Source organism: Gorilla gorilla, chromosome 21 (genome assembly GCF_029281585.2).
Source record: "Gorilla gorilla gorilla isolate KB3781 chromosome 21, NHGRI_mGorGor1-v2.1_pri, whole genome shotgun sequence".
In the NCBI taxonomy this organism is placed as follows: domain Eukaryota; kingdom Metazoa; phylum Chordata; class Mammalia; order Primates; family Hominidae; genus Gorilla; species Gorilla gorilla.
The window spans coordinates 30,462,815-30,482,706 of record NC_073245.2 but is presented as its reverse complement, the minus strand read 5'-3'; the positions used below and the strand labels follow the sequence as shown (position 1 = coordinate 30,482,706).

General features: G+C 39.4%; 1 protein-coding gene across 5 annotated transcripts in view; it reads left to right on the top strand.

The window, feature by feature from the left end:
- Positions 1–19,892, top strand: part of RALGAPA2 (Ral GTPase activating protein catalytic subunit alpha 2) — a 325,720-nt gene that overhangs the window by 235,221 nt on the left and 70,607 nt on the right. For 4 of the 5 annotated variants that reach the window (XM_055373507.2, XM_055373512.2, XM_063702324.1 and 1 more), the window contains one exon: positions 4,780–4,907. In XM_055373507.2, the coding sequence (XP_055229482.1) occupies positions 4,780–4,907 (128 nt within the window). Of the gene's footprint in view, positions 1–4,779; positions 4,981–19,892 lie in introns of all 5 variants that reach the window. The other variant, XM_055373511.2, reaches the window with a different exon arrangement.

The following is a 19,892-nucleotide window of genomic DNA, read 5'->3' as shown; positions in this document are numbered from 1 at the left end:
GCACAGGCCTATAGTCTGAGCTACTTGGGAGGCTGAGGCACTAGAATTGCTTGAACCGGGGAGGCGGAGGTTGCTGTGAGCCAAGATTGAGCCACTGCACTCTAGCCTAAGCAACAGAGTGAGACTCTGTCTCCAAAAAAAGAAAATGTGTAAGTGGATAAGTGTGGCTGTGTTCCATTAAAATTTATTTATGAACTGAAATTTAAATCTCATAATTTTCACATCGTAAAATACTCTTTTAATTTTTTTCCAACTGTTTACAAAGTAAAAAGCATTCTTAGCTTGCAGGCCATACACAAGTAGGTGCCAGGTTGGAATTAGGCCCTGCAGGCTGTATTTGTGGATCCTTGGCTGAGGATATGGTCACTTTTTAAAAAGTATTCTGTACATGCTTGAAATGAATGTGTTTTCTGCAGTTGTTGGGTAGAGTATTTTATATGTTGCCATTATGATGAGTTTGTTAGTTTTCTTGTTCAAATACTCTGTATTCTTGCTGTTTTCTGGAAAACGTTTCCTTGGAAATATATTTAATTTTGAAAAGGGCACAAATTGTAAGTATACAGCATGATGGATGTTTTCAAAGTGAACACACTTGTGTAATACCACCCCAGATCAAAATAGAGGATGTTGCCAGCCCCCCTAATTCTTGCTCGTGCCCCATCTCAATCACTAATACAATGAAGAAGTGGCCACTATTCTGACTTTTGGGCCTATTGATTCATTTTACTTGGTTTTGAACTTTTAGGAATGAAATTATGTAGTATGAACTTTTTAGTGTCTGTTTCTTTCACTTGTCATTATATTCGGATTATTTTCATGATGTTACATGTAGTTGTGGTTTGTTCATTTTCATTACTGTGGAATATTCTGTTGGGTGAATATAACACAAACTTTTAATTTGTTCTCCTCTGGATGGACCTTGTGGCTATGTTCTGTTTGGTGACTATATATAACTTGCCTTTTCATTTTTGTGATGGGCAGAGTTTTAGAAATTTCTATATAGTCCAATGTATTTTCTTGCTTTTATTTATTTATTTATTTATTTATTTATTTTATGATTTATGCCTTTTGTACCCTAAAAAATCCTTACCTATCCTAAGGTCGTGGCAATTTTGTCATTTTTTTTCTGGAGGCTTTATGGTTTTAGCTTTAATATTTCAGTCTATAACCCTCTCAATTTTTGCGTGTGATATGAGATGAAGGTCAAGGTTCACTTTTCCATATGGCTCTCCAGTTGTTCCAGTGTCTTTAATGAAACAGGCTTTTTTCTTCCACCAAACTGATATGCTGCCTTTATTGCAAATCAATTACCATGTAGGTATGGCTCTATTCTTGGACTCTGTATTGTGTTTTATTGAAATATTTGTTTATCCTGGTACCACTATAATGATTTCTTAATTATTATATTTTTATAGTGTGCCATGAAATTAGGTAATATAAGTCTTCTTATTATCATCTTGACTAATTTATGTCTTTTCATTTCCTTATGTACTTAGAAGTATTCGGTACATGTATATTTTTTAAAGGCTTGCCAGAATTTTGATTGGGGTTTGTTGAACCTATAGCTTAATTTTAGCAGAATTGACATCTTAACAGTATTGAAACTTCCAGTCCATGAACATTGTACATCTTTCCATTTATTTAGCTTGTCTTTAATTTATCTCATCACTGTTTGGTAGTTTTCAATATAGATGTCTTGCACATTCTTTTATCAAATTTATTCTGTTTTGATGCAGTTATAAACAACATTTTTACATGTCTTTTCCCAATTGTTGGTTGCTAACATTCAGAAATATAACTGATTTGAGGAGTATATTGTTTTCTGAGACTTATCAAAATTCACTCACTAATTCTAGTTAAATTCTTTGGACTTTTCATATACATAATCATGATATCTGTGAATAAAAACAGTTTTACTTCTTTCTAACCTTTATGTTCCCCTCTTCTCCCCTACCCTTCTTCTTTCTTTCTCTTAATTTTCTTTATTGTAGTGACTAGGATCTTCAAAAATGTTGAGTAGAAGAGGTGAACATAGACATCCTTGCCTTTTCAGATCCCTTTTAGAAAATACTTAATCTTTCATCATTAATTATGACACCTTTTTCCCCCTTTAAGCTCTCATTAAATTGAGGCATTTCCCTTCTATTCCTGGTTTGCTGAGAGTTTTTGTTCTGTTTTGTTTTTCTAATTATGAGTGAGAGTTAAATTTTATTTAATGCTTGTTCTGTGTCTGTTAAAGTCATATGGTTTTTATTCTGTATTTTGACAATGTGGATTTTTGCACATTGCAAAAATAAATTGCACTGATGGATTTATGAATGTTAAATGAACCTTGAGTTCCAATGGAAAATTCTGCTTGATAAGATATATTGTCCTTTTTTATCTTGCTGGGTTTAATTTACAAAAAAATTATAAAGGATTTTTGCATCACTGCTGAGAGATATTAGTCCATAGTTTTCTTACCATGTCAGCTCTTTATGGGCAGAGACAGTCTCTCCTTCATTATTGTATCCCAAGCACCTTCACCAATGCCAACCACAGAAAAGGGGCTTTACAAATAAATAGTTTTTGAGAAAAGTTTAAAGACCTAGGATGGAGACCCACATTCATTAAATTATTTAAAATATTAATGAATGTAACTCATTTAGCAGGTATTTGCCTTCCAATTGTGTGTCAGGTACAGTTCTACTCAGAAGGGGTTTTCTTGCTCCATCTCCAGCCACTCTTTCTTTTCTAATTGTTTCTCATGTCTCTAAGCTCTAAACATTGGAAGGCCAGAGGATATAGTCATTGAGTCTCTTTTCTTGATCTTTTGTTGATGTTATGTGATCTCATGGCTAGAAACATCATCTCTAAGTGAACAGCTTCAACCTAGGCCTTTCCCCTGACTCTAGCATGGTATAGCTACTCCTGCCCAATACATCATCACTGGATACCCAGTAGGCATCTCTAACTTAGCATGTCTGAAGTTGAGCTATTGACCCTCCCTCTCAGTCTTCTCCATATCAGGAAAACATAGCTCCAGCCTTCCAATGGCCAGGCCAGAAACTGTGGCATCATCCTTGACACCTCTCTGTCTCTCCCACCTCATTAACCATCCTCAACAAATCCTGACAACTCTACCTTCAAAATATATCTGTCACCTTTCTCCACTTCTGCTGCCATTCTGATCCAAGCCATTACCATCTCTTGCCTAGGTTATTCAGTAGTCACCAGCTAGTCTCCATAATTCCCCTTTGCAGTTTTGTCAACACAGGTGCCAAAACAGTACCTTTAAAATGTAGATTAGATCATATCCCCTGCTTCCCTAAATCCTCAGGAGGATTTTATCTTACTCAGAACAGAAATCCAGAACCCTTAAAACTTCCTATAAAGCACCCCTTGTGACCTGCTTGACTTTAGCTCTTAATTCTTCCTTTTTCTCGCTTGGCCCCAGCCATGGTGACTTCCTTGCTGTTGCTTAAACATACTAATTCTACTCCCACCAGAAGGCCTGTGCTGTTACTCTGCCTGGAATGTTCTTCCGTTAGATGTTCTCATAGCTTGTGGTTCATTCATCACTTTCTTTAGGCCTTTACTGAAATGTCATCCTCTTCTTAAAGCCCACCCTGGCCATTAGAGCCAACTGGAGACCCCTCCCAAAAATAAAGTTATGTTGCTCTTCCCTGCTTTATTTTTACCTTAGCACTTTTCCTGCCTGTCATATATTTTATATGTTTATACTGTTTATTCTCTAAAATCTCCAATAAATTCCAAGCTCAATAAATTCAGGGATTTTTGTACTATTCACTGTTGTTTCTGCAGTGAGTAGAACAGTGTCCAACACATAATAAATATTTTCTGAATACATGAATAGGGGAGTAATAAGTGAATGAATATAAGAGTTACATGATCTCATGGAGCTCATGTAAGAATTGTAATCTCATGGAGCTTACAATCTGCATGTTACTGAATAAAATTAAAGAAATTCTAATGGGGGAAAAAGGAGAGAGAAGAAATAAATCCAAAAAAGGCAAGCACAGAAACTTGTGAGTTTTCCACATAACAGAAATGGGTTCAGCTAAGAAAAGCCAGTCTCTATTAAAAACAGAAGCTGGGTGTGGTGGTGCAACTGTAATCCCAGCTACTCAGGAGACTGAGGTGGGAGGATGCTTGAGCCCAGAAGTTCCAGGCTGCAATGGGCTGTGATTGTGCCACTGCACTCCAGTTTGGGTGAGAGAAGGAGACCCTGTCTCAAAAAAAAGTAGAAGGAAATGAAAGTAATGCAGTATCTTGGAAGCAGAGGGGGAAAAGGTCGAGAAGAATGAGGACTGTGTAGGACTTTGTAGTTGTTGACAGGGATCATCATCATCTCCTTTAAGAGTTAATATACATCAGGACCCATGGCAGGAACATTACCAGTTCCATAACTGGTTTCAGACAGATGCAAGGATAGTGTGTAGTGAAGCGTGTCTGTGTATCATGCATAATTCACATGATGTAGGCACTTAAGAGCAACACCATTTCTGTAAATGACAACAGAAGAGAAAAAACGAAGAACCTGGTAAAATTTTGTCATTGAAAGTTTTGCTGAAGAATCCCTAGTAAAGGAGCATTGTGGAGCAGTCCTGCTTCACTCAGTTTGAAAGCCCTAGACCTGTGTCCTGTTAAGGTCAGCGTCTGCTCTGTGGGTGACAGCTTACGTGCTCATTGCAGGTCTGACATCAGTCAGCTACTCTCATATCTTTGATTTGACTTTTATCAGTTTTTAAAATTTGTTTTTCCATTTCAAATCAACAGGTTCCATTTTTTGGGCCTCTGTTTGATGGAGCCATAGTGAGTGGGAAGCTGCTGCCAAGCCTTGTATGTGCCACGTGCATCAACGCCAGCAGGGCTGTGAAGTGCCTCATCCCACTCTACCAGAGCTTGTATCTTTTTGCTTTAAATATGTAACTTACTAACCATCCCAGAATCAAGATTCCTGGCAGTTTTTCCTAAGAGGTAAGTATTCAAAACTGAATTGAAGAGGGAAGATAATTTTTTTCAACCTCTGTTAAAAATAACGTAGTGGTTTTTCATAGCATTTGTTAATTTATATGAAATATAATAATTTTATGCTGCATTAAACTTAGAGTTTACTTTCATAATTTACTCACATACGTTTGTGTCTGAGAAGCTGTGACCATTATGAGATGCTCATATCTTCTTAGGTATTTTGCCCCACGTTCAGTCTCATCCTGTATCCCTCTTATTTGTGGCAGTCCATTGTGTATAAGGTGGGATGCTGAGCAAAACGTATCGCTCATTCAGAGTGCCTACCAGAAACCAAAGCAAATGAAATGACCCTAATAAATCAAAGAATGTGGCAGGTACCACCTGAGAAGTGCAAGTAGGTTTCTGGAAGATCAGAGGAGATAGAAATTGCATTTGGTTGAGAGTAGAGGGAAAGATGTCCTGAATTAAGTTGCATTTGGACTTATCAATAGGAATAGCTAGAAATTCTTTTGTAATTTTCCCAAATCATTGATATTTTCTCTAGTTCCTGATTTTGTTTCCAAAAACAGAATAAATTTCACTCCTAAAATTTTTTCCTCAAACATTAATTGGCCTGCTGTAATCCTTAAATTCAAGCATGATCTCAAGTTATAAGAAAAAGAGATTAAGATGGGTGACCTCATAAAATTGATGCAAAAAAAAATTGACCTCCTAATAAAACTTAGAATCTCTTTGTTTCTAATTGGTATTGATAATAATTTGAAACATATTGTGTTTGACCTCTATATAAACTTCTCCCAACCTGATAGTAAGTGATGTGTTGCTATAGCAAGTGAGAGTTGGGGGTAGATGAAAACTATCCCATGTGAATAGATACGGTTCATGAAAAAATACCTTTCATTAAAATCCTGGTCACTTCATTGACTGATATTCTGCCTTTAGATTAAAAAAAAATACATATGCCATGTGGCAACTTAAAATTATCATAGAAATGAGTAGTAGAAAAGAGCTATTAGGTCCCATCTGGTCCCTCCCCTGGGGGCCAGGGCAGGATTATTCCCTTCAGTGTACTCTCTCGTGCTTTGTCCAGGCTGGTGGTGAGTGTTTTGGAGATGGCATTCTTTGCAGTGATTTCCACAACACTCTAGACATAATCTTGTGGCTGGTGTCAATTTGGCCTTCAGCGTGGAGTTTTTATTTCACATACTGTTAAAAAGAGCCTCTTGGCAGAAATGAGAAAGAACTATTCAGCGATTAGTTTGTCAGTTTGCATGTCAACTAGGACGAGCTGGGCACGCATCAGTCAAGTATGTTGGACCAAGGCAGCAAAAAAAAAAAAAAAATCTTATTTTACAAATGAGAAAATAACATTTTATATTAATTACATTGTGACTTTTGTCATGTCACCTTCTCTACTTACTGAACTTCTCATTATAAAATACTTGCTTTGTTATTTTGTTTAACACTGCTTTCTCAAATAAGAATTAATGTGATACAATTGGAATGATCAGGTTTAGGGAAAATGGTATTTTTAAAAGTTCAAAGGATACTATTCAGAATCACTTTGAAAACTTTTCAAGCAGTGACACATCAGGACTAATGTGGATACCAGCTAGGGCTACTGATGCTATTGTGTGTTAGTAAATGTACTCTAACTCACAAAATAGCTAACTTGACATCTCAAACAACAATGTAGTACAGAAATTAGGAAAAATATTTTAAAAACTATTATGTTCATCATTATCAATATTTTAAACTTTTTTTTGTCTTGTACCTGGAGAAAATTTAATTGGTATTATTCAAATAAATTGTTTAAAACAAGAAATCAACTGTTATACCTAATTTTTTATAGAGATGGAGTTAGTGGGGAAAACTTTGCAATCATTTAACTACTCTGTTCTTTTAATTTCTGTCTGCAGAAGGGCTAATATTCAGGACAGAAATAAGGAATATAATAAGAGAAAACAAATAAAATGGAAAACAATAAGAAAAAAGGGAGGGGTTTTTGGATTTTTATTCTTTAAAAATTACCAATTTTAAGAACTGTAGGCCAGGTGTGGTGGCTCATGCCTGTAATCTCAGCACTTTGGGAGGCCGAGGTGGGCAGATCACTTGAGGTCAGGAGTTCAAGACCAGCCTAGCTAACATAGCAAAATCCTGTCTCAAGTAAAAATACAAAAACATTAGCCAGGTGTGGTGGCACACACCTGTAGTCCCAGCTACTCGGGAGGTTGAGGTGGGAGAATCATTTGAACTCAGGAGGCGGAGGCTGCAGTGAGCCAAAATTGCACCACTGCACTCCAGCTTGGGGGGTGACAGAGAGAGACTCTGTCTCAAAAAAAAAAAAAAAAAAAAAAATTTACCTAAGCTATTAATAATTATTTCCTTTATGTTTTGTTAAATCCAAGTCCACATATGGTTTGGCAAAAGTCTAAACTCCATTGATTATGTCATACCTTATGTCTGAAATTTGCTGCTTCATTGAGATAAGTCTTAGATTTGAATTTTGAAAACGACTGAAAAACTTAACAAATTCTAATTATAGGTGTCTTGTTACATTTATTCGTTTTCCAAACAACAACTATGGACTCACTATTGCCAAGTCCAGTGCTAAGAGCTGAGGCTACAGCAGAGAGAAAGGTAGACCAGGTTTGTGCCTTCATGTTTCACAGAGAAAACCCGCACATTGATAAAAACATACACGAATTGAGAGAAGTTCTGTAAAGAAACTTTTAATAAATAGAGAGTTTGGGTAAAGAAGGGTCAGGACACAGAAAGGCCTCTCCGAGGAGAGAGCATTTGGGTTGAAATTGGAGGGATGACAGAGAAGCGGTCCTCAGAGAGCAGGGATGGCATTCCAGGCAGAGGGTACAAGGACTCAGATTGTTCATGAGTGATAAACTTGCATTTTTCCAGGATTGTATGCATTTTCAAGTCCATCAGGTGCTTATGATGGACCCAAGAGCTAGATTCCAGCAGAGATGGTGTTCTGGTTGATCCCCGAGGAAATGAAGCTTCCCTAACTCTTTCTGCTCATGCCCACCTTGGAAGTTCTCATCTTAGCACAGCATCCAGAGTAAACTCCCACAGCTGCCTGATGTCAGGTGCAATAAGTGGGGAGGGAGTGTAGGGCCCATCACGCCCAGCATGTGTAATCTCCCCAAGGGCTGAGGAGATCAGCAGTACCTTGGGCACACCTAGAACTAGGGCTGGCTGTATAACCTGAGGGTCCCAGTGCAAAATGAAAATATAGGGCTCCTTTTTCAAAAAATAGGAAAAAATGCCTTTAAAGGTCCTAAAATATAAAGGTTTTCCTATTTGTCTCTATCTCTCAACTTGTCATGGTATTTTTTATTTGCTATTTAATGTTATTCTAAGTAAAGAAATGTTAAAAATTTAAATTGTTAGCATTACCTTTTTTTAATTTATTTATTTTTGAGATGGAGTCTTGCTCTGTTGCCCAGGCTGGAGTGCAGTGGCATGATCTCGGCTCACTGCAATCTCCACCTCCCGGCTTCAAGTGATTCTCCTACCTCAGCCTCCCGAGTAGCTGGGATTGCAGGTGCATGCCACCACACCCAGCTAATTTTTTGTATCTTTGGTAGACGTGGGGTTTTGCCGTGTTGGCCAGGCTGGTCTCAAACTCCTGGCCTCAAGTGATCCACCCACCTTAGCCTCCCAAAATGCTGGTATTATAGGTGTGAGCCACTGCGCCCAGCACCTAAATTGTTAGCACTATCTTATCACTTGTCTCCCATCCAATACTAGCCAGGCCCGACCCTGCTTAGCTTCTGAGGTCAGACAGGATCAAGCGCGTTTGGAGTGGTATGTTTGCAGACATACAGTTTTTCTTTATATTGTGCAATGTCAGTTTAATATGCAAATATGAGTATTTAGCTTACATATGGCATCACCGAAATTATGCAATTCATATTTCATAGCTTATGCATGCGTATATATTTTGTTCTTACCAGAAGAGTGGGAACACCACACAAAACCGACTGAGTATTTCACTCTTTATGTGCACATATTCTACCAATACTCTGTACTATCAGTTTATTGATTAGCAAGAGAGGATTGACAGGAAAAGAGGCTATGCTTTTTCCTTTCCTTTATTGTCACCATAAGTGGTCAGCTAATACAGGGAAGTAACACAACTATGAAAAGATATTATAGGGTTCCTTCGTGTTCATGTTTCTTGGGACACTACTGCTTTCTTTCTGCGTTTTAAGCAAGTTCTGAATCAGGAGACTGTGACTCCTCAGGGGAGTCAGCCCCCATGAACACTCAACATAAAGGGAACACACTTCCCATATGCAGATGTTCAGGTTACACGCCCATGAAGCCCTGCCTGCAGCCTGTCCCAAAACACCCCAGTACAAGGTGGGGATCTCTATTCCTGGGTGTTTATTAGCATTGATTCCCTTCTTAAAGCCTGGCAGCATGTCCGTTGGCAAAATTGTATTGGCATATGAGCCAGGATCTGTTACTAAATAAAGCAGCTTGTATGAACAGCCCTACAAGAAAAGTTCATTTACGAGACAAAAAAATTCTGAAAAGGAATTACTATTACCTGTTCCCCTGGGATCCTAGGTACAGTGGTGAATGCCAACAAAGAAAGGGACATTTCTTTGTCAACTCAGACTGTTTTATATAGGCAACCCTGTATCCCCATTTTGTTTCTGATATTTAGATTACACTTGTTAAGTAGAAAACATTGTCAAACTGCTCATTTCATCCAAATGTCATTCACTTTCTAGGGATCAGAATGACTGTTTTATAACAAAGGACATGTTTAGTTGAGACCTTGTATAAATCTTTTAGAGAGGGGACATGCATAGCCAAACATTGAACCTGATGACAACTAAAGAAACGAGCCAGTGGAATTACTTTGGAGTAGTTTTTCTTATCTCTCTGTCCTCTCCCCAGCTAATGACTGATACTTACTGCCTTAAAATCGTGTCAGTTGGGCTTTAGTTTTTATAATATTTAACTAGAAGTGGAAATGTGGGCAGTTACATATTAATTTTGTTCGCTATGTTTAAGAAAATGAAACATTTCTAATTAAGCTAAGGATGGGGGCATTGCTGGAGCAAATTTTCCCTTTGGGGGTCTTTTTGAGAAGTAAATGCAGTTAGAATCAATATCAAAGCAGTTCTTATTTGGGGGCCCTTGGCTGAGTTAACAGTTGGAACTCTGCAGCAAAGGCACATAGAAGACTGAAAAACACCATTGTCTTATATGATTAAAAAAAAATGTAAGCACAGTAGGGGTATCTTTGGAAAGCACCCTCAGGAACGGTTCATCGCAGCCCCTTTGTCCCTCCTGGGTTCTCCTGTGATGTCCTCTGCAGGCTAAATCAAATTTGTCAAGTGGAGCCTTCATCTTGTGGCCACTGCTTTTCTGAGTGATGAGGGCCAACTCACCTGCCATCTGCTTTTTCTATCCCTCATGGGCAATCAAAGAGCCTATTCCTGTGCCTAGAGGGTTGTAAATGGGAAGCTTGCCACATGTTGTGTTTACCATTCCCAAGCCAACTAAAGATTCCAAAATCAAACCGTGGTCAACTGATAGACGTTTCCACAACCATTTGAGCCAAGGTTTTCATTCTTCTCATCAAATAACTTGTTTCAGGGAAAAGGTTGCCACACAATATGCAGTGTGCCTGTTAGGAGGAGTTCACCCTGAATCAAACAGATGGTGGCTTTTTAAAATAAACGTCCACTTCAATAGAACAATAGTCTCAATGGCATTCACCATCTCTACTCGCTGTAACTATCAGCATTTGATGGAGAGAACTGGGCTGCCTAAGAAAAAATAATTTTGTATCTCATTCTTTCACAAGTGAAATGTACTTTCATTTTCAGTTAACATATGTGTTTGATAGTACCAGAGTGTCTCTCTCTTAGACCCATGACTTTGGAATCTCATTGCTAAATTCTGCTACGAATTTTCACATCTTCAAAAATGACTCCTCTCCCTAAAGCTATAACAACCTTGTTTCTTTCTTGTTCAGTGTGATCTTTGGTTCTTTTTCCTGGACAGATCTTTATTTTTTCCATTCATCTCCATACATTTCAGAAAAGAAGTCAAATGGTACCATGTGTTCTATTTTGCCGGGCAGCACCAGTTAGCATTCGTCAACATTTACAGTGCCCCTGCCATGTGCCAGGCACGGTCGTTGCCACTAGGAATAGAAATGTGAAGATACTCCAAATGAGGGGCCAATGTTTGTTCATGGACCAGGCTTTGAAAGAGCACATCATATTATCACATTTGAGAATGACAGATGCTTCCATATGGCAGAGTATAGAATACACACACACACACACACAGGATGGAGGTGATGAAAGCATTTAAGGGGCCATGGACGGGCTTGAGAGAGAGCAGGGGTCTCGTCGAAGGCAGTGGCAAGGATGATGGATTGGATATCTAGGTAAAGGAGGTGGACTAAGTCAGTGTGGGACCTGCTAGATTTGCGGGGGTGTGGAGAGAATGAGAAGAATAGAACGGTGGTCTCTTGGTGGTATGAGAACAGAATCGCAGACAGAACTCTCTGGACCATTTGAAGAAATGGCTTGAAAGGAGGGGGCAGAGATAAAGAAAGACAGGGGAATAGGAGAGAATGGTTTCACAGAAAAGCAGGAAAGAGAGAAATGAAGGGTTAGTTTCAGCAGACTGGCCAAGAAAGAGACATCCTACTGGGTGGTTTTATTCATGACTGGTTCTAGCAGACTCAAGTCTTCACCTGGAGGATTGGGTATAAGAGGACCTAGAACTGAATTACTGCAAGGTAAGATGTTAAAACATATCAGATAGTAGCAGCACCACAAAGAAAACACTCCTGAGTGAGGTCAACACGTGCCTGTGAATGAAAAATGCATGGGAAGAGGGGCTGCATTGAAGAGCGGCAGCCAGAATGGAGTTATACCCCCAGATGGGAGGGATGGCCATGCTTTTCTAGTCCAAATTTCTAAACAGGCCCAAAGCAAAATATAGCTGTAGTGGGGATTTCTACTACTTGATATCAGCTCTGACATACATTCAACCAAAGGTGACATGTGTTTGATAAATTCCTGGCTGGCAGACAATCTCATCTCTCTTCTGAGAGATGCAAACAAGAGGCACTACTATTTTTGTTTTGGATCCATTTCTTAGTAATTTGAAGGAATGGATTTTTGACGTTGGATGTTGCAAAAAGTAATGAGCTTTCAGTAGAGTTTGTATAAGAATGGGAGAGAAAAAAGAAGAAGAAGAATGGGAAAAAAATGTTGGTAGACCTGTACCCTAGACACTTGGGAAGCACCTTACAAAAAGAAGAGTTCAGAGGAAGAACTAGCATATTCCCCTGGGTGGGTTGAGACTGTAAAAGGGAATGAGGAATTAGAGATTCTTAATAAGGGGATTTTTATTAAAAACTTAAAATTATTCCTCTGAGAAAGAAAAAGGGGAGGCATGGAGGAGCAACCAATATAGCTGCACAAGGTTGCATTCTCTGATGCGTTCGTAGTTAAAATACTCACATCAAGATTCAAAGAGGAGCTCCTGACTCTGTAAATTAGCAGGTGGGCACTGTTAGCCAGTATCTGAATGACTTCCGTCTTCTCTATCATATCTCCTTCAAATGGGAAGGGACAGAGAAGTGCCTGAGTGGATAAATTAAAACTCAAGTCGCTAAGAATACAATCAATCAATCAATCAATCAATCAGTCAGTGGCTCTTGCAGCTAAGCTCCAGACTTCAGGGCCACCTGTATCTGGCTGTAGAACAAATAATCTCAGAACCACAAGAAATATTTTTTTAGAAATCATGTAGAATAAAGGATGTACCCAAAACTGGAAACAGGAAAATATTTTGTTTTCAAAAAGGACTAAAGGATGAATTTTGGAATGTTGCATGGATCCTTTGTAAAATTATTAGACTAGGTTACTAAATAGCCTGTGAGCCTTCAGAAACGAATATGTTGACAAAGTATCCGGAACACACTTACTGTGTGTTTTATAAGATTACTATTTTCAGAGATTAGAGGAAGCATATACATCTTGATTTTGGTAAAATATAAAATAAAATACTATCATCTGGCAGGTGTAAGAGAGAAATATGGGCCCCTGAGAGTTGGGTGATTTCACTGTGACAAAATCTAAAATACATTAATTCATGGGCACCAGTCAGCAAGAAGCTTTGTGTGTCTTGTATGGTTTCGATGCCACAGCTTTGCTGTTAACCCCTCTTCCAGTCAGCAGTTTTTTCAGTAACTTTCATAAAGGTCTAAAACATGTTTATCAAGCCACCATTTGTCAGAAAGCTGAGAGGGTTAACTAATTTGACATGATGCAAAGTCACACATTAGGATTATCTCAACAGATGAGAGACTTCCAGGCCCAAGCCAGCAAGATGAGGTTTAAGAGGGCAAAATGTAACGTTATGTACTGGGCTTTGGATAATCAGCTGCCTGAGTACAGGGTGAGAGTGATGTGGTTTCATAGCAGTCATTGTGAACAATGTCTGAGGATTTCGGTTGGCCACAGATTGGAGATGAGAGACGAGAGTGATGCAACAGCCAGCCACAACAGCATTCTCTTGAGACCTCTGCATAGGAAACATGAGGTCCAGTCACAGGAGCTACGGCCTGTGCTCCTGCAGCCTCAGGGAGCATCCAAAGGTGGTGTGCAGCCCTGGGGCCACATTTTAAAAGGGACCTCGACCAACCCAGAGCCAATCCAGAGAAATTGTAACCAAATGGAGAGCCATTAAAACCAAGAAGTAATTGTTTCAGGAGTCTGAGAGGTATTAAAAGAGGATGTCAGTCTGCAGAACTGTGACCAGTGAATAGAAGCAACCAGGAAGCAACTTTATCTCAGTGTCAAGTCAAGCATTCAAAAACCAGAGTGGGCAGACCAGCTGCCAGCACACCAAATCCAGCCCACAGATGGGCTTTGTTTTAACTGCAGTTGTCCTCCTCACATTACCAAAAAACTAAACTAAAAATTGAGTTTGTCAGCCATGCTGAAAAATTGGGAGAGTTTGCATTTTTAAAAAATCTAGACTTTTGACTTCTCCTGAAGAATCAGAATATCTGACCCTATGGGGCCTTCCTTCTACTGACAGCAGTCTCTCCACAGAATATGTGCTGTCATGGTCACCACAGTCCCTCCTGGTGTCTCCCCAGTGCTGAGGCCTGGTGCCAGGCACCACCACCATGGCACCCACCATTTGGTCTCTCTGAGTTGGTGAGAGGGCTAATGGGCCAAGCAGGTAAAACAGTGCCTGTTCCTTGGTGAAAGCCCAGCAAGCGTTACCTGCAATTGTTTTATATTATCAGCCTGGCCCTTGCAGATACTGGAGTTTCAAACCTCTGTTGTAAAAATGGAACCACCTAACTGTGGAGTTAGGCCTCAGGAAATATTTACTTTTTTACCATTGTGGGTATTAAAATAAAGGCTGGTAGAATGCTGTTCATTCAGTGCCTTGCAGAAGGTCGTCTTCTGTGTGAAAGGCTGGTTCCCTGGGGTAGGAGCTGCCCTCCACTCTTGGTGCGTGGAAATGAGGCCCGTGAGAAGTGCGAAGGTGCAGGAGAAATCTCTAGAGAAGGTGGTACACTCTGCTATTTTTGCTATAGAGTGACATCTCACTGTTAGAAAAAAGACCATCCCTTCAGAAGTTATTCTCAACCTCACAGCCTGTGGAGAAACCAGGCTGATGCTCCCCCTAGGGGAATATCAGGAACAGCCTCATTCTTCCTTCTTCCTCTCTTGCCCCCCTCTCTCAGCTCCATCCCCAGTGGGTCACTGCATCTCACTGCCAACCATCATAGGGAGCATGCTGCTTCCCACTGGGATGACCCCTAACCCGGGAGTCTCCTCTCAGCCACTCTGCTATACCCCACCCTTCACACTGCCCTTGAGGCCCTCCTGTGCCAAGGACCCCTCACCCTCCCATAGTCGTCTCTGCTCTGACTCACTCCTTGCCAGCCTGAACCTCCTCTGTCCTCTGTCTCAGATGTGGCACTCTTGCCACAGTGCTGGCTTTCCCAGTGGGGGCCTTGTTTCCATTCTGCTGCTGTCCCCTAGTATGAGTGTGTGTGTGTGTGTGTGTGTGTGTGTGTGTGTGTGTGTGTGTGTGAAGGCCTGCGGGGGGAGGGAAGAAGCTGGAGAGTAATTTGGTAAGAAACATTTTGGAAAACAGAAGCCAAAAGTAAATCATATTTTATAAAATGATACTTTTTCAAAATTGAAGGCCTTAATTGCCCAAGGTGAAATATAGCCTTAGGAATAGAATATGTATGCATACGTATGTACATAAATATACATTAACTCTCTCTTTTCCATTTTTGAATGTTTAGTTTACAGCTGGATCCTGAACACTTAAAATAGCACCTGACACATAGTAGGAACTCAAAAATAGATAGGATTCAAGAGGAAGCAAATAATTTTTACAGAAAAATTGGGTTTTGTGTTTTTTTCTTCTTACTGGGTGTTTTGTGCATATTTTTTATTGTGCTCTAAATAATCATTCTAACATTATCACCCCTAAGTTATTGAAGCACATTTATATGGGAATCTTGGCAATTAGAATGGTAACTTCATATTTGATTTTAAATTAACAGAATCTTATTGAGGTCACTATAAAGGAAGTGATCCCATTTTCTTAGAGCCATTAGTTTATTTAGTTGGTTTTTGAAAGAGAGATTGAATTCAAACATTGTTAAAGTCAGAAGCCTTGCAGACAAGAAGGAAGTGGGAGGGAAATGTACCATCAAAGCCTTGGCCTCCTGAGAAAGGAGTGACTCTCTAGACCTGGGTCAGAAAGAAGTGTCTGAAAAGGCCTAATTTCATTGTCAGAGTCCATTTATAAATCCTAGGGACCTAGTTGTGGTTTTTTTTTTAACTCTTAATTGTATGTAAATTGTATACACATAAATAAAACAGGCTTGTAATGCCTAAAGGAAGCTCTCCATGGCTCTGAGACTTGGAGCGGGCGGGCCTTGGCTGAGCATGCAAATACTGACAGCTGAAGTCACTTGTTGGAAAGTCCGCAAACTCTGGTTACAGCTGCATTTGTCAGTAGCTTTAAGGGAAGTGTAATCAGCCAGAGAGATTAATTTGCATCTCAATTAGAAAAGAGTCTGGAGGAAGCACTAGGGTCTGTTGCGGGAAGGTTGTGGAAGAAATCTCACCAAGCACAAAAGCCTCCTGGCGCTTCGTCCTCCAGCTGAGTGGAGGACAATATCTGAGGTTTCGTTTCCATAGGGACCAGAAGCCTGCTGGGCCCCAGAAGAATCTCGGGTTTGCACCGTAATCATTTGGTCATGATGACACAAATTCCACTGTTGTTCCCAAATACATTTTTGCTATTAGAAAGCTGTTAGAAAAGTGGAAATGGTCATCATATCAAAAGCATGCAAGAGGGTATTTGCTGACCCGACTTACCTTTTTCATAGTGCTGCTAGGATTGCTAAGCATTTAACATTTATTAATGTCTGAGTATTCAAAGAGCAAAAGGTCATTCCATAAATGACAATATTTCTTTAGCATTCAGATGGTTACTTTGGGAATGACAGAGCTTCAGAGGGAGCCATTATTCCTGATTCTTCCACACTTTTCAGCAGTAGGCAAACAAGATTATAAATTTTAAAACACAGGCAAGGAAGAGACGTGGAATCTTCTGGCCATGAAGCATAGAAAAAAGTCTGGCCATTACAAGACGTTTTATAATCCTAATGAATCCTAATAAAATCATAATTTAAAAAAGCACAAAGTAGTCTAAATTTATTAATTTTCCCTTTAAATATTATCTAGTCATTTTCACAGGCTTTAATACTTATATCAGACGGCTCCTTTATTTTCAGAGGAGTTCTTAATATTATCAAAAGCGGGTACAAAGCCTGGTGAGATCTAAAGCTGTCTGAACCGTTTATCCATGCCAAATCACTTACTCAACCAGGAAGGCCCACCCTTGGCATTTTTGGAAGAAGACTTTTATTTCAGGTTTATTTTGTTCTCTCTTAAATAGTTAATTCATTGGCCCCAGCTTCAAAGTGAGAAAACAAACAAAAAACAGTGAGACAGAAAAAAAAAAAAACTGAATCCTACATTATAAACTGTTGACTACAAACTGAATTCTTTAAAAAAACAAAAAAAGTCAGGGTTTTAAGCCCATCCTCCTATTCTGGAAAGGGAAGGGAACAAGTTTCCTAAAGACAATCTCTTCTGGTGCCCACAGACTGAAATAACACATTGCAGTGAGACATCAGAACCTCTTAATCCAACATTAATCAAATTTCAGTTTACTAATTATCAGTCCCATTTTGAAAGGAACAGAATGCCGTAAACAGCATCCACAGAACGTTTAGTGGACTCTGGGATTATAAGCAATATTTTGAAAGTGAGACTTTCTGTTATTCAAATCTCTAAAAAGGATAATACATGCCTTATTAGAATAAGAGACGCTGCAAAGCCAAAGAAGGACAAAGCAGGCAAGTCCAAATGGTGGTCCCTTCTGTGCAGAGTCTGCCCTGGCGTATGCAGTGAGCTCCCAGCAGGTTTCCATGCTGGAGTAATTTGCAACACACTCAAGTAAATTTTTTAATGAAAGCAGAATACTTTTTTGGTAATCTAGGGGTGAGTACGACCCAAATGCCATCATGTTAGCCTTGAAAGGGTGTCCTTTCTGTTTTACTACTGAGGAATTTTACCAAACTCTAAAAGGGGTACTTTGAATTTTGTGCTTCAGATACATTTCTGAGGCCCTGTGCTTTGAAAGCCTTAGATAGAGACCATTGGGGCCAGGGTGGAGGAAGGAAGGAAGGATGCTGCAGGGTTCCGTGCTGGTGCCCACTCCCTTTTCTCCTCCGTGATGATCAGGTGTCCCGTGTGCCAGCCCTAGGGAGTACAGATGCACTTTAATGTTTACATTGTGTTTTGCACATGGCTTTAACACATTCAACTTGAGAAGTGCACAGCTGCTTTAGTTTCTAGTAGGATAGCATGTCCCCAAAATGCCACAATATTTTAAATAGCCAACTCTTGGGTGATTTCTCATTATTCCTTAGAAAACCTACACCTGATATTCTGTATGTTCAAATGGTCTTTTTGTAACTCTTTTCATCAGAATCACAAAAATGAAATGCTACAATGTTTAGTGGCTTATGATTTTTATCTTTCCTTAGCTTATTTTTTCTAATGCTTTATTTCGGTCTTCAATCTTCCTCTTTGGTCCTAGGATATAAAAGAGCACAGAATATGTTGTCCCTCTGCCTTGTCCACTTGTTTAAACTCTCCAGCACAAAGCTTTGGTCCTTAATCCACCAACATCAATGAAGGGGCTGCCTCCTGAAAACTCAGGGTCTGCTTGTCATGGAACAAGCCAGCCCTTAAGATGCCAACTCCCTTTGGTTCTCCCTTCATTTGCCTATGAAGTGGGATGTGAGTATATCAGTGCATCCCGGCTTTGAGGCAGATGTATGCCTGGAAGTGCAAAGTCTCATACCTCCACAAAGGGTAGGGCAGGCTTGCTGGCTGATGGGATTCTGAATTTATAAGCAGAGTTCCAGAATTCCCCCAGGGCCTACTTTTCAAAGGCAAATTAGTATGTTTGCAACTTGATCCCTGGGCAACTTTTGACAGTTGTTCTAAGAATAATAAAACAGATGGACAGAATAGATTTTGGGGTCTCCATCCAAACTGCCATCCTCAGTGGAATTTAAAGAAGGCGTAGAGCTGATGGAGAGAGCTGCTGCTGCTTACTATCATGCTCTGCCTTTAACATCCAAGAGCCATAGCTTTCTCCCAGAAGATGGCAACTGTCATCACATTACATTTGCCTGCTGAGAGTTCGGCTTAGCTGTGATGTGTGTTTTCCTCCCACTTTTGAAATTAAAAAAATTGAACTCAGTTAAATTGAATTTATACTCCAAAGAAACCAATTTTAATAAGAATATCAGTAAAAATGTAAGTTAGTTTTAAATTTAAGGAGTATTTTCATATAATTTTTAACCCCTATAAAAAGAAGAGCCTCTTTAGAATGTCTCAGAAATACCATTTACTCATTGATTTAGAAAAATAGAATGTATGCCTCTTTAACAGGATAAACATTCTTTGCTTATAATGACATATGCACATCAGAAGACTACATCAGAAAACAACATCTAAATTATTTGAATAAGAAGAAACAGATTGGTTTTGTACTTATGCTCTATAATTTTGTCAAATGCATATAATTTTTGCAGAAAGTTTGACTAAGGAAAGCACTTCACATAAACCACTCCATTTTTTGTAGAATTTTAGCCTAAGTGTGGGTTTCAGCTCAGATTGGGATGAGATGCGCTTTCCTTTTAACTTATATTGGCTTTCTCTGACATAAATTTCCAGACTCTGGTTCCACACTCCTTCTCTCTGGATTAATTTGCCCAGTGATCACTTTTTTAGGTCATCAAGATTCAATAAGGTAGCAGGTCAGTCATGCTTTGGAGTTCCAGAGCTGCTGTGTGCTGTCAGAGCTGGTATGCCCATATGTGTGCACGAGCTGAACCGCCAGTTTCCTCAGTGGGTTTGTTATGTAGACCAATTGTTTAACTAAAATGCCCCTGACAATAACTCAGTAGGATAGTAAACATGTTTTGTTTGTTTTTTAATTTAGGGGAAACATAAAGCAATGTAAAACCTTTTTCTACGTCTCATATTGGGCCGTGTAACTGACACCATAACAGTGGACCCTTATGGTCAGGTCTTGGTTCTCAGTGAGAAGAGTTCTTGCACAGAAGAGTTTGGGGATATTCTCTTTCCTTCATGGCAGCAATTTTACTACAAGTGCCAGATAAATTTTAAAGTGTGTTTTGTTTATTGTCATGCCCAGCTTAGCAGCTAACATGTCATAGCTGACCTCAGACCTTGGGTTTTGATGTTAGTTTAAATTAAATA